This window comes from Chelonia mydas, chromosome 2 (genome assembly GCF_015237465.2).
Source record: "Chelonia mydas isolate rCheMyd1 chromosome 2, rCheMyd1.pri.v2, whole genome shotgun sequence".
NCBI classification, from domain to species: domain Eukaryota; kingdom Metazoa; phylum Chordata; order Testudines; family Cheloniidae; genus Chelonia; species Chelonia mydas.
Genome location: NC_057850.1, coordinates 183,202,757 through 183,217,704, shown reverse-complemented (window position 1 = coordinate 183,217,704; position 14,948 = coordinate 183,202,757). Strand labels below are relative to the sequence as shown.

General features: G+C 43.3%; 1 protein-coding gene and 1 long non-coding RNA gene across 2 annotated transcripts in view; one reads left to right on the top strand and one right to left on the bottom strand.

Annotated features, from left to right (window-relative positions):
* The window catches only part of SLC6A20 (solute carrier family 6 member 20), a 34,383-nt gene that overhangs the window by 9,105 nt on the left and 10,330 nt on the right, over nt 1-14,948 (top strand). The window contains exons 3-7 of the mRNA XM_007064341.4: nt 1,878-1,969; nt 5,943-6,170; nt 8,526-8,636; nt 9,329-9,570; nt 12,904-13,066. Coding sequence (XP_007064403.1) covers nt 1,878-1,969; nt 5,943-6,170; nt 8,526-8,636; nt 9,329-9,570; nt 12,904-13,066 — 836 coding nt within the window. The remainder of the gene's footprint in view (nt 1-1,877; nt 1,970-5,942; nt 6,171-8,525; nt 8,637-9,328; nt 9,571-12,903; nt 13,067-14,948) is intronic.
* On the bottom strand, nt 6,995-13,327 carry LOC122464666. The gene is made up of 4 exons (XR_006288912.1): nt 13,001-13,327; nt 11,626-11,746; nt 11,315-11,408; nt 6,995-7,023 (listed from the first exon to the last, which is right to left on the bottom strand). It is a non-coding gene; the product is annotated as an uncharacterized LOC122464666 (long non-coding RNA).

The following is a 14,948-nucleotide window of genomic DNA, read 5'->3' as shown; positions in this document are numbered from 1 at the left end:
CAGTGGCAGAACCCAGCACCAGACCCCAGATCTCCAGACTGCCTGTTTGGTGCTTTAACAACAAGATCATCCTCCTGACAAGCTTAACGAAATACATCACAGCAACAAAACAATGCACCAATTTATTACTCTCATCCCTCAACCAAGGCCAGTAACTGCACGAATCCATCTAAAAAAGCCTAAATGGCCCTTCTAGCCTAAACTACCGCCAGTTCATTTGAATGTGAATTGTTCAAAAATGGCATTGAATATTCACCGTAAGTGACCAAAGTTCAGGCTCAACTCCTGCATGCCCTTGAAAGAAGAGAGATTTCAAAGGAGTGCAGTAAAACAATAAATATGTAACTGTTGTTTGTGTGCAGGAAGGGGTTACAGCACTCTTCCTAGATACCAGGTAAAACAGCTTGGCATTGCTTCCACAAAGGTTTCTTGCAAAGGGTCTAGCTCTAGAATGAAGAGCTCCTTCTTTTACCTGATATTTGATTTATATTTGTGCAGCTCCTGTTGGCCGCAGGTCCCCGTTCCCAGCCAGTGGGAGCTGCAGGGGCAGTGCTTGCAGGCAGAAGCGGAGCACGGAGACCCCTGCTCCCCCCCAGGGACTGCAGGGGTATGCTGGCCGCTTCTGGGAGTGGCGTGGGGCCAGGGTAGGCAGTAAGTCTGCCTTAGCCCCACTGTGCCACCGGACTTTTAGCGGCTGGAGATCACAATCAACTGCCAGGGGCTCCAGGATTGACAAGTCGATCGCGATCTACCAGTTGGTGACCACTAACAGAGTGTAGGGATTTTGTCACTGATTTGCATGGAAGTGGGAGAATTCCTTTCAATTGTGAAACTCTGGTAAATGCTGCTGACTCTCTCTCCTAATCCACAGCATGAAGAAACCGTCCTAGCTCGTTTGGCAAAAATAAGGGCCATGTACCAGGCAGGGGTCTCAGATTCCATCCACACTCCAAGTTTTAACTGAGTTTGTAACCTTGAAGTGGCCTGATTGGCTCTAAACATGCCTTTTTTTTATCCCCCTGCCACATGGTTAATCAGGCAGGTAGCAAGCAGAGCAGCTTACACTAAAGTGAACGTATGTCCCACTATTCCCCTGACAGTTCCGGGTTTTCACACTTCCTGGTGTTCTAGGAATATTTTTGGGACACCTGAATTGTCCCAATTTCTCATTTTATCAGTCAAAATGTTTGTTCAAGAGGCGTTGCTGTGCGCAGGAGAATTTACTGTGTGTTTACCAGAGACAGGGAGTTCAGGGGACTGAGAGTTCAGTGTTTTAGAGTGAAGAGGAAGGAAGTGAGGGTTGGCACCAGCCAACTGCTCTTTGGCTGAAAGAAGGATAATGACGCTTGTTCAGTATTTCAGGATAGGGTCACTTAGAACACAGTTACCAGGAAATAGCCCTGCATTTCAGGAAATGGCTCTGTCCAGCCAGAAGTTCACTATAGCAATACCAGCAGACATTTTTTTTTGTAAAGGGTAATTTTGTGGTGACACACGTAGAGTCTGTCAGAAAACACGGCCCCCTTAGCTACCAGGGTTTCACCCCAACTAAAGGCGCATTATTGTCTTCCCAGGAGAGGCTCAGAACGCTAGTTCTTTGCAGTGTGGATGTCGAACCATGAGTCACTGGGTTGGCTGGTCTCTTTGCCCCGAAGGCATTGCCACTTTCCCAATAGGACAGCTCTAGACCTTAGGCAGCTTGTATCTAGCTGGGCTCCGATTTTTCCAGCCTTCTTTTCCGAACCTTTATGTTTCATTGGTGATGGTGGTGGTCCTCCGGGAGAGCTAAGATGGCTGAAAAGTGTCCTTTTTAAATTCTGCAGTTTGATGTACAGCCAGTTTGCCCTTCCGCTGACTTTCCCTTTTCTCATTCTCAGGCATTGCCAGTGTGGTGGTGTCATTTTTCCTCTCTATGTACTATAACGTTATAAATGCCTGGGCGTTCTGGTACCTGTTCCATTCATTCCAGGTGAGTAGAAACACTGATGATCTGCATTGCTAGACAGTGACCCAACTTCCTGCAAGGGTGGGCTGGGGCCAAAGTGCTTGGGAATTCTGAAAACATACCTGGCTTGTTTGGCAAAAGTACGATCCATTTACCAAGCAGGTGGCACTAGCCCAGAGGGAAATCTGATATGCGCAGAAGCGATATGAAAACTTAAATTCTGCAGATGCTGATGGGCAGTTAGCTGATAACCAGCACAACAATCTGACCACTGAATGGTCCCATTTAGAAGTGTGTTTATTTGAGTTGCTTATAGTCACCATCAGGCCATCCAGCTCTGCTCTGCCGACTTCAGAAGCCTGGTCTGGTTAAAGCTTGTTGGCAGCAAACACTTTAAAAGGTAATTATGTCTCCAAAGGGGGACATGCTTTCACATCCTTGTGAGACCTTTGCTGATCTCTTGATCAACAAAATGAAGATAAAAGCTTTCTGCGATGAGCTATGTAGCTTCTCCCAGCAGCACAGAATGGGTGTTTCTGATAGGAAGTAAATAAGGTTTCATGATGTATCATCTCTGGAGTTTCTGCAGGGGCTTAATAAAGCTTTATTGGTGCACTGACACTTGAACTTGGATAGTGAGGTAATGATCAAGCTGAGTAGCCACTTCCCTGTGACGCTGGCACTGAGGCATTATTTGCTTCAGCAGGACTTACAAATGCATAGGACTTGTCCAAAGACATCTGTGACGTGATTTTGTCTTTTACAATGTGCTTCATGTTTCAGCTTTCAGAGTGGTAGCCCTGTTAGTCTGTATCAGCAGAAAGAAAGAGGAGTACTTGTGGCACCTTAGAGACTAACAAATTTATTTGAGCATAAGCTTTCATGAGCTACAGCTCACTTCATCGGATGCATGCAGTAGAAAATACAGTGGGGAGATATAGATATATACACATACACAGAGAACATGAAAAAATGGGGGTTCCCATAGCAACTCTTAACGAGACCAATCGATTAAGGTGGGCTGTTATCAGCAGGAGAAAAAAACTTTTGTAGTGATAATCAGGATGGCCCATTTCAAACAGTTGACAAGAAGGTGTGATGAACAGTATGGTGAAAATTAGCATGGGGAATTAGTTTTTAGTTAATGTAATGACTCATCCACACCCAGTTTTTATTCAAGCCTAATTTAATGATGTCCAGTCTGCAGATTAATTCCAGTTCTGCAGTTTCTCATTGGAGTCTGTTTTTGAAGTTTTTTTGTTGAATAATTACAACTTTTAGGTCTGTAATTGAGTGTCCAGGGAGGTTGAAGTGTTCTCCAAGTGGCTTTTGAATGTTATAATTCTTGTCGTCTGATTTGTGACCATTTATTCTTTTGCATAGAGACTGTCCGGTTTGGCCAATGTACATGGCAGAGGGGCATTGTTGGCACATGATGGCATATATCACATTGGTAGATGTGCAGGTGAACAAGCCTCTGATGGTGTGGCTGATGTGATTAGGTCCTATGATGGTGTCCCTTGAATAGATACGTGGACAGAGTTGGCAACGGGCTTTGTTGCAAGGATAGGTTCCTGGGTTAGTATTTTTGTTGTGCGGTTGCTAGTGAGTATTTGCTTCAGGTTGCGGGGGCTGGCCTGTCTCCCAAGATCTTTGAGAGTGAGGGATCATCCTTCAGGATAGGTTGTAGATCCTTGATGATGCGCTGGAGAGGTTTTAGTTGGGGGCTGAAGGTGACGGCTAGTGGCATTCTGTTATTTTCTATGTGGGGCCTGTCCTGTAGCAGCTGACTTCTGGGTACTCTTCTGGTTCTGTCAATCTGTTTCTTCACTTCAGCAGGTGGGTATTGTAGTTGTAAGAATGCTTGATAGAGATCTTGTAGGTGTTTGTCTCTGTCTGAGGGCTTGGAGCAAATGCGGTTGTATCTTAGAGCTTGGCTGTAGAGAATGGATCGTGTGGTGTGATCTGGATGAAAGCTGGAGGCATGTAGGTAAGTATGGCGGTCAATAGGTTTCCGGTATAGGGTGGTGTTTATTAGCACTGTAGTGTCCAGGAAGTGGATCTCTTGTGTGGACTGGTCCAGGCTGAGGTTAATGGTGGGATGGAAATTGTTGAAATCATGGTGGAATTCCTCAAGGGCTTCTTTTCCATGGGTCCAGATGATGAAAATGTCATCAGTGTAGCGCAAGTAGAGTAGGGGCATTAGGGGACGAGAGCTGAGGAAGCGTTGTTCTAAGTCAGCCATAAAAATGTTGGCATACTGTGGGGCCATGCGGGTGCCGCTGATTTGAAGGTATACATTGTCCCCAAATGTGAAATAGTTGTGGGTGAGGACAAAGTCATAAAATTCAGCAACCAGGTTTGTTGTGACATTATCGGGGATACTGTTCCTGACGGCTTGTAGTCCATCTTTGTGTGGAATGTTGGTGTAGAGAGCTTCTACATCCATAGTGGCCACGATGGTGTTTTCAGGAAGATCACCGATTGATTATAGTTTCCTCAGGAAGTCAGTGGTGTTTCGAAGATAGCTGGGAGTGCTGGTAGCGTAGGGCCTGAGGAGGGAGTCTACATAGCCAGACAATCCTGCTGTCAGGGTGCCAATGCCTGAGATGATGGAGCGTCCAGGATTTCCAGGTTTATGGATCTTGGGTAGCAGATAGAATACCCCTGGTCGGAGTTCTAAAGGGTGTGTGTGTGCAGATTTGTTCTTGCGTTTTTTCAGGGAGTTTCTTGAGCAGATGGTGCAGTTTCTTTTGGTAACCCTCAGTGGGATCAGAGGATAATGGCCTGTAGAATGTGGTGTTAGAGAGCTGCCTAGCAGCCTGTCGTTCATATTCCGACCTATTCACCTGTGGTTACTAGGAAAGGGTTTTCAAAGTCTGGGGCTGACAAAGGAGGTGCTGTCGTCATCATGAATAGGTCGGAATATGAACGAGAGGCTGCTCGGCAGCTCTCCAACACCACATTCACTCAATGAAATTAATAGGCAGCAGGTTTAAAATAAAGAATTTCTTCACACCACGCACAGTCAACCTGTGGAACTCTTTGCCAGAGATTTTGTGAAGACCAAGACTATAACAAGGTTAAAAAAAAAATTAGATAAATTAATGGAGGATAGGTCCATCAATGGCTATTAGCCAGGATGGGTAGGGATGGTGCCAGAAGCTGGGAATGGGCCACAGGGGCTGGATCACTTGATGATTACCTGTTCTGTTCATTCCCTTTGAAGGATCTGGCATTCGCCACTGTCGGAAGACAGGATACTGGGCTTGATGGACCATTGGTCTGACCCAGCATGGCCGTTCTTATGTTCTTATATCAATAGTTCCATAAGAAAATGGTAACATAGACTCTGCCCTTTGGATTATGGTTCTCTCAGATGAATGCTATTTATTTCTGTGGGACTTAACATCCTAAGAACATTAACATTCATAGGAATTTCCACAAATGACCCCAGCCCTTACTCCTGTGACTAGTCCCAGTATATCACTGGTATGAGCTGAAGAGAAGGAGATGATGAAAATGAAAGAACAACATCACTACATGTATGTCGGCTTCATGCTATTAGATATAAATATGTCAGCGAGGTTACTCATGGGAGTAAGAGCTGCAGGATCTGTCCCAGAGTCCCCATACATCTACAAGACAATACGCGAGTGGCTTCCTTGCACTGTCACTTTGCACAATACCTTTTCTCTTCCCTGCACACCTCAGCAAGAACAGATTTAAAAAATGTATTAAGATGATGTTTAAAGAAAGTGAATGGTACAGAGTTGAAGCATAGAAGTTTCTTGTTATCAGGGAATAACATACAGATTATCAAGGGGTGAGAAGTTCGGTTTAGGTCAAATGGCATAAGGAAAACATAATCTGTAATATTCCTGATTAGGGGTAAAAGGTTGACGGGTCAAAGTACAGACATTGATAAACTAAAGCTCTGAAAATCCCTGCAACATGCTTAACTTTTGCAACTTTTGCATTTGTTTGGCCCCCAAAGGATCCCTTGCCATGGGCCAGTTGTCCACTGAACAGTAACCACACTGGTTTTGACGAAGAATGTGCGAAGACCTCATCTACTCAGTACTTTTGGTACAGGAAAACCCTGAACATTTCACCATCCATTGAGGAGTATGGGAGCATCCAGTGGGAGCAAGCAGTATGCCTGATCCTGGCTTGGCTGGTGGTCTATCTGTGTATTCTGAGAGGAACAGAGTCTACTGGCAAGGTAAAAGGACTATAACTGTGGATTCAGAGTTAAACCATAATTAGAACTTGCAGAAACCAGCTTTAAGTGATGTTAACTGGAAAAAAACAAACAGGCTTTTTAAACCTGGCTCTAAACATGCATTTTTTTATCCACCTGCCACATGGCACTCAGGCTGACATTTAAAGGCTGATGAATGCATCCAATAGCTTGTACATTGGGAGAGCATTTGCATAACCTCATTGGTTCTAACCATTAGTTGGGTAATAAATCGGTGTGTTGTCTACATTCCCACACTACAATCAATAGCTATGCTGCATACATATCTGACATGGGGATATTTGTCTCCAAAGCATAGAAGACTACCACTTTAGCTAAAAGAGGATCTCTACTAGCTGCAGTAGCTTAAGACATATAGTCTCTGTGGGCAAGTCTCTGGACTGCTGGCAATATATTTGTACAAGTGTCATAGAATGTCACAGTTCATCCTGCAGAGGGCAGGGTACACACATTAGCCTTTCATTGCATACTGCCCTCATCTAAACAAAGCTCCTGAGTTCTGTCCCTGTTTACAATGTGGTGGTCATTGGCATGTGCCATAGTCAAGGACTATGAAGTCAGTTTGCTCATGGAATCACAGGCGTGAGCTGATCAGACAGAGACATTAAAGTATCAGAGGGTGCAGGTCAGTATTCTGCTATTAGATATAAACACCAGTGTGATACTGAAGCTGCTTGGAGATCACTTGTGGTGCCGTTATTGAAAAGCTGCCTTTTGACGAGTTTGGAGGAAGAACTTATCTGTGACTCAGACAAAGAAAAAGCAACTTGTTCTATGGATGACAGGAACTTATGGACTCCATTTGTAAACGTACCTTTATGGGAAGGAAAGCAGGAATTACGTCACTTTGTAGTCACTTTTAAATCGACCTCTTGTGTTAAAGCCTTGAATGTCACATTCAATGAAATTGACTGTCAGCAAATTTAAAACTAGTAAAAATTAATACGTTTTTACACAATACACAGTTATTTAGTGGAACTCATTGACATGGTAACATGCGGAGTAAGCTTAGCAAGATTTTAAAAGATTGGACATTTATATGGATAACATGAATATCCAGGTATAATAGTGGTATATAACAATAGTAAGGATTTTTAAAAACCAAGAGTTGTCAAGGGATAGAAAACCTTCATGCTTCAGGCCATTAGCCATCCTCTAACTAATAGAGGTTAGGAAGAAACTTCCCCTGTGGGAACAGGTTATTCTATAGCTACTTATTTCAGGGTCTCTGGTACCTTCCTCTGAAGCAGCTGGTTCTGGCCCCTGTCCAATCCTGTATGGCAATTCCTGTGTTCCACATGGGAGGCCCGCTTTGAGTGACATTTACTCTGCAGCAGCAAAGTTCTAAGAAGTTCTGAGATGTTACAGTCGAGAACAGGGGCAGGCAAACTTTTTGGCCTGAGGGTCACATCGGGTTTCCAAAATTGTATGAAGGGCTGCTTAGGGGAGGCTGTGCCTCCCCAAACAGCCAGGCATGGCCTGGACCCCGCCCCTTATCCGAACCCCCCAAATCATTGTCCTGTTCCAAGGTGCATTGACTTGAGTGAGCTGCAGATCAGGTCCCAATCATTTCCTGGCCTAGATAATAATATAATATGTTATCTGCAAATCTCAAAGTAAGTTTAAAATTTGAATTTGCTTGTTACCATTTATGTTGTTACTTTTTGGATTTCTCTTAGAATGGACAATGAAAATTGACTAATTAGTTTCACTGTTTATAGTCAGTTGCCAGTCAATTTTACTCTAGCAAAATGCTGTAAAGTTTGGATTGCAAACGCTGTATTCATTCTTATTATTACAATAAAGCATTTCCTTTGGGATTTAAAAAAGAAAATAATGGAAATATTACCATTGGTCTTAGATTTGTTTTTGTAAAACAAAATATTTGGGCCTAATTTGATCTGAAACTGCTCATTTAAGGATCAGTATAAGGCAGCAAATGTGATATTATGAATATTTCATACAGAACAAACATACATACAGGATTTGCCATACGAGATTAGTACAATGGTTAATATATAGACTGCTACACTGTCTGCAAATGGAGATACACATGCCCATAGTGTACCTAAGAATGCAATCCTATTCCAGGAAGGAACTTTCTAATATGTCCCCCTCATTGTCTCTCCCCCACTGCTAATCATTGTAAACTCTGAAGTATGAGGATTGATAACCTTTTCCAATTTTCCCTTGATAATGTAACTATAGACATTATTTGACTTTTTCCTTCTTCCTAAACCCCTACAAGTTCTTGCAAAACAGTAACAGATGCCAGTGTAGATTAACTCTTTAATTAATTTACCTTTTCTTTTGCAGGTTGTCTATGTAACAGCTTCTTTGCCATATTTAGTCCTGATCATATACTTAATTAGAGGACTAACACTACACGGAGCTGTGAATGGGCTGATTTACATGTTTACACCAAAGGTACCGAAAATATACCCTGAATTTTAAACAAAACATTATCGTTATAACTGCATAATTTCATACAAAAATAGTCACTTATTTTTATTTAGATTATATTTTCACAATAGTAAGTTAGGTCTTATGTTGTACGTATCTAGACTCTTAAGGGTACACCACTATGTCACCAATGCGTTATCAGCGTCCTCACCCAGGAAAAGAAGTGTCCTATCAAACCTAAGCTGTGTTGTATTATTTATATACTGAATAACAATATCAGACCAAATTCATCCCTGAATTCAACAGAGTTACATCACAGAAGAAGATGGCCTAAGATACATTTCAATCCAAAGATGTCAAAGGAGCTCATTAGGCTTGGCTTTGCTAGCGTAGATGGGTGAAGTTCCATTTACTTCAGTGAAATTTTGCTCCTCTACACCAGCAGAGAATTTATCCCTGCATATAACATCACCATTTGATTCACCCACTGGAGAAACACACACACAGAGCTCAGTCATGCACTGCTTCTATGTGTAAAATTCACACTGATTTAAATAGGCACTGTGCGAATATGTGGTCTCAAGCAGAATCAGGTCCCACATAAATGAGATTACTCTCTACTTTGTGTCTAGATACTACAATGATGAGAGCATAGATAAACAGTCCAAAGTCCACTTTTGTTTTCATCAGCCATTTCTCACTCTCTTGTTTTACAGCTAGGCCAATTAGCAAATCCTAAAACCTGGATTAATGCAGCTACCCAGATCTTTTTCTCACTTGGTCTTGGTTTCGGAAGCCTGATAGCGTTTGCCAGCTACAATGAGCCAAACAACAACTGCGAGAGACATGCCATAATTGTCTCTTTGATAAACAGCAGCACGTCAATATTTGCCAGTATTGTGACTTTCTCTATCTATGGCTTTAAGGCGACTTTCAACTATGAAAACTGTCTAAGCAAGTAAGAGACTGGAGTTTTAACTTATTTTTCCCCCGAGACATGACATAGGATGTACACATAAGAAAAGAGATTACATATATACACAAATAACAGCTGTGCAGCATAGCTCCTTGAGTGCCAGGAAACGCACTTGAATAGATCTGGTAAACATGCAGGAGATTTTAAATTAGGTAAGATCTGAGATTAGTATTCAGAGTTCACTGTTCTTTTTATGACTAGTACTGATGATCAGAGTTCAGGTTACTATTGTCTGCAAGTCGTGCAGGGATCGTTGCTGACAAATGAGTTTAAAGACCTATCTACATTGCAGTTATAAGCAGGAGGGTTGAGCAGGTTAGAGAACATTGTTCCCTGAACCAGTTACAACATTCTTTACACTTGCCCTGGAGGTGGCATCCACCTATGTCCTGTCACCAGGTTAAAACCTTGGAAGTCCAAGGACTTAGGTGAGGGACAGAGTTAGGTCCTGCCTACACTGCCAAGTTTAACTGTGTTGTGCCCAGGTCCCTGACTCAGAGTGATAGTGAAAATGGCTACAGAGCTTTCTCCCTCTGATGAGGGGTATATAAAGTCTATTGCATGAGACAGACAGTGGCTGGATTCCTACTGAGTGCGTTCAGCATTGCAGCCCGCCTTTAAGGTAATTGCAGCCTGGCCTGATACCAGGAAAGGAATGGACAGAAGACACTTTTTAGAGAGCATGAGAGAGCTTCTTTGCTGCTGCTCCTGCTAAAGCACCCTCACAACCGGAGCAAAGTCTGATAGAGTCAGAGAGTTCTGGGCCAGAAAGGACCACTAGAACATCTAGTTTGACCTCTAGTATAGCCCAGGCCACCCACTCAGCACCTGCACACTGACCCAACAACTGAAATGAGATCAAAGTATTACAACCCACAGGAAAGCAGATTTTTATGAGCCACAGGCAAAGAACAGGTGGGACTGGGGTGCACCGGTGCCCAAGGCTGATGCCATGGCAGGGAAATTATTAAATGAGATATACCCAGATAATTTCTGGCAAGTGACCTGCATCACACACTGCAGAGGAAGGCAAAAAAAACCTCCACAAGGTCCAATCAGATCTAGGGGAAAATTCCTTCCTGACCCCACATTTGGCGATCAGTTAGTCCCTGAGCATGTGAGCCAGAACCAGCCAGCCAAGCACCTGAGAGAGAGAATGTTCAATATCACCTCAGAGCCCACCCCTCCCTGCCCAATGTCCTGTCTCCAGCTTGGGCCATCTCCTGATGCTTCAGAGGAAGGAGATAGAAAAAATGGTTCAGAAAGAGACACTTTCCAGTCCTTTTTCCCCCATCAAAAATTAAAACAGGAGTTCTCAATAAAAGGCTTACTTCTGAGATGAGATGAAATTAAAATGAAATGAAAAATCATTTGGGGACAGCCACATTTTCATTCAAAGAAACCCTGTGGCTTGCCCCCCACCCCCCATTATAAAAGAGTAAGCATGAGAAGGGAAATCCCAATCATCTCCCTATGACACAAAGGCACAGTACAACTATCACTGCTTCAAAAAGGTTTGTACAATAGCTGGAAATTCCACAGACTCTCCTGTGTCAAGGGCTCTCATAGTACATCATCCCAGGAAATATCCAAACAGATTATCAAGATAGCAAACAAACAAGAACTTTGGAAAGCGCAAATACCGAGGGCCAAATTTTGGAGACATCCTTTTTGCAGATACAATTTACAACCTCAAAACATATGTCCAATCAATAGTTTTGCCCACCTTTCAGTTGTGGGCACAAATCTGAGTATCAGATTGCAGGCTCAGTTGAAGTAGATAGAGATGCAAGTACTCTGATCTGTACTCACGGGTCAATCTGTGAACACAAAAAATGAACACAAGACGTACAGCCACACAAACTCTTAGACAAAAGATTTACAGATACATGCTGTGCCTGGCCTGGCTGAAAACACAGACCTTAATCTTGACCTAAATCCTCAGAGGACTTAGAATCTATTTCTTCAGAATTATCTGCTCTCCAACATGCATTAAGTTCTCTGCTTCCGTTTTACTTGTATAAATAAATAGCTTACCCTAACATGCCACCTTCAGTCTGGTGGTAGAAAATACTGGTGAAAAGACTGAACAAGCAGAAATCCTTTTCTTTTTTCCTGTCAATCGTTTTCAGGTATGCACAGTAACATAACAACAGATCTGTGTGGAAAGGAGATAAATTTGGGTCTCACATGTGTGTCAAGCCTTCTGGTGGAAGTACTGCTGACAGATGTAACAGGAGTAAAGATCATGAAATATGCTATACATTTGATCTCAGAACTGTGTCCCAGAGTCCTTAGAAGAGTGCAACCCTAGGTGTCTATTTGATCCAAAAGTCATTTTCATGGTCCCGTCTGGACCACGATTATAAACAAGTGGCTTTGTTGCAGTACCTATAGGATAGCTGTCAGACATGATGTGCCATATGAGCTAACCCCTGTATCAGCCTGAATCTCTGTCCAAGGTACTAAGATATGTTCCACCAGCTTTTGGATGATCCTGCAAGGTGCTGAGTTCTCCCTGCTGGGAACTACTAAGCGTCAACTCCTATTGACTACAGAGAGATGTGAAGGAGTTCAGCACTTCACGGAAGATGCTCAGCGCACTGCAGGATCTGATCCTAAAGCCGTGTTCTCACATGTATAAAGTCTCAGTGACTGGACTACTGTTATATTTTTGTTAGATTTACGCTGCACTAATCAAAGCAGAGGACAGGCAATATTCCAAGCATCTCCTTTATCAGAAAGTAATGGATGCCATGTGGTCGTCTTACTAAAAGAGGCACAAAGGAAAAGAGACGGGGCAGATTTTTTAGCTGGTGTAAATACCATAATACCACTAATTTCAGTGGAGCTACGCCAGTTTACATGAACTGAGGACCTGACCCAGAATTTGGGACCATCCACTCACAGCAATAATTGCAAATGGAACTGAGAGGAATAAAATAAGAAAATTAATTTTCATGTAGATGCATAGATTTTAAGGCCAGAAGGAACCATTATGCTAACCTAGTCTGACCTGTTTAACAGAGGGCATAGAATTTTACCCAGTGATTCCTGCATCAAGCCAATAACTTCTGGTTGCGCCAGAGCATATCTTTTGTCCCAGTTTTCCTTCTTCCCCGTTGACAAGTGCAGTTTCACATTCGGCCTCTTTTCAGCATACTTTACTGAAATATAGCAAGCGCTCTCCTGCCTGCCCCTCTGTGGTATTCTGGAATGCACTCCTCCACTTAAAAGCAGCTGCATCCAAATTCTGCCACTGAAACATTTCTTCTAGCTTTAGTAGAAAGAAACTAAATTATCTTGGCTTTACAGGGTAATACTGCTGTTGACAAACACTTTTGACCTGGAAGAAGGAGCTTTAACTGCAGACAACCTCGACAGTATGAAAGATTACCTCACGTCTACTTACCCAAACCAGTATGTGGAATTATTGCCACAGATTAAAAACTGCAGTCTGGAAGCTGAACTAGACACGGTAACTTGCTCCTTTGTGCACCAGCCTTGGTTGTCTTTTTTTCTTTGTTTCCTTTCCCCCCACTCAGAACTAGAAGCTTATCTTGATGGTCAGGTCTAAGGGAGAGAAAGAACACGAACTCTTTTAGCTCTTGTACTGATGAGGAGGTCTTGAGTATGTTTAATGTGATGGTAGAGGTTACACTTAGCTTAGGCAACCTGAGCGACTCCTTCCTTGCTTAGGCCGCTTGGCAGCCCCAGGTGATTGTAGCCTTTAGGTAAATATGCTTCCACTGAGTAACTTTAGGTGGAACATTTATATATGTATATTCTGCAGCATCTGGCTGCCATAATTTGCTTCTAGCATAATAAGACAGCTGTAAATTAATACTCACCTATCCCCTGGAGCGAGGGGGGAATTGTGACCCAGAGGGGTGTCTGTGAGGCACAGTGCCTCCTGGGGCAATGCAGCCTACGCACTAGCCCGGGCTCAGGGCTGTGACGCTTAGTCACACTCAGACCTCTTCTGATGGCCTTGGCTGGGCAAGCAAATTCATGAAAATAAGAACCTTCCCACACCCCTCAAATGGAAGAGGAGTGGAACCTTTTTTCCCCTCTTCTGTTTGGAGACATTCAAGTAAAAACTCCCATTCCAACTTCCCATGTGCCCAGGACTCCCTCCCGGCAAACCTGGTGCACCGGGATCTAGCCATGCAGCTCCTATTAATTGGCATCTCACCAATGGACGCTGAAGATGGCACAACTAATTTTGGTGGATGCTGGCTCTGCTACAATAGACTTAGGACCTAATCCTGTAACCTTTACCTGTGTGAGTAGCCTTTGACGTCAATGGAACGGCTCCTGTAAGTAAGAATTTCAGGGTCCAGCCCAAAATGTTCGAACCTTCTATAAGCAAAATACAATGATCACCATGTCTGCCAGAAATACCTCCCTGTAGAGGAACTGGCAGGAGGGAGGTGATGTAAGTGCAGGGCTGCTCCTTTTATCATACTTTCTCCTCTGCTCAGGCAACCAATTGATTAGCTCAATAAAGCACCAGCTTTACTGCTCAAGCCCTAAGCTCAACCCTGCACTAAGGTTTCCTCCAGCACGATTGCCATGCACACTGGGCTTCCACATCGTCCATCCGCCCAGCACTAACAGCGTGGCCATCAGTAGTACATAGGACGTTACTGGTTGCAACAAAAGTGGGAAGGTAGCTAGGTTTTTGTGGGGGTCATAAGTCTGGCCCTTTGAGACTAGATGTAAGAGGATGTTGCCATATTACGTATAGAACTAGGAGGGGAAATGGACTGCATTTCTAAACCCAGCTCTAATAAAGCTATCTAGTCACCTGGCTGCTCTGCCTGCGTTTCCCATCTGTACAAAGGGGGATAATAGCTACCCTCGGGGAGGTGCTGACTCAGGCACGTTAATGTTTGTCAAACATTTTGAAGTCGAGAAGTGCCAAGTATTGTTATTGGCTTCAGTTCTGCCCCACTACTACCCAGGGGAGTAGTAGTTCTACACGCCAGCAGGCCCATTCAAGTGAACGGGTGACATTCTGCAAATCTGAAGTAATTCAAAGTACTTCAGTGGAACTCCTCAGGATTTAGGAACCAAGATCAGGATATGATTCATTCGGATGACTTAGGACTACTTGCCTGAGTAAGGATTGCAAGATTGGTCCATTATTATTCCAGGTAGTAGTAGGAGGCCAATTCTGCACCATTCAAACAGGCCTGCAAAGATCTCAACTAGTTCATTATGCAAGACTATTGGCACATAGTTACCATTTTGCCATCACTAAGGTCCAGATTTTGATGCCTTTATTCATGTTGAGTAGTCCTATTGAAATCAATGGGTCTACTTGAAGAACAAGGCACTACTCAACAAGAGGAAAA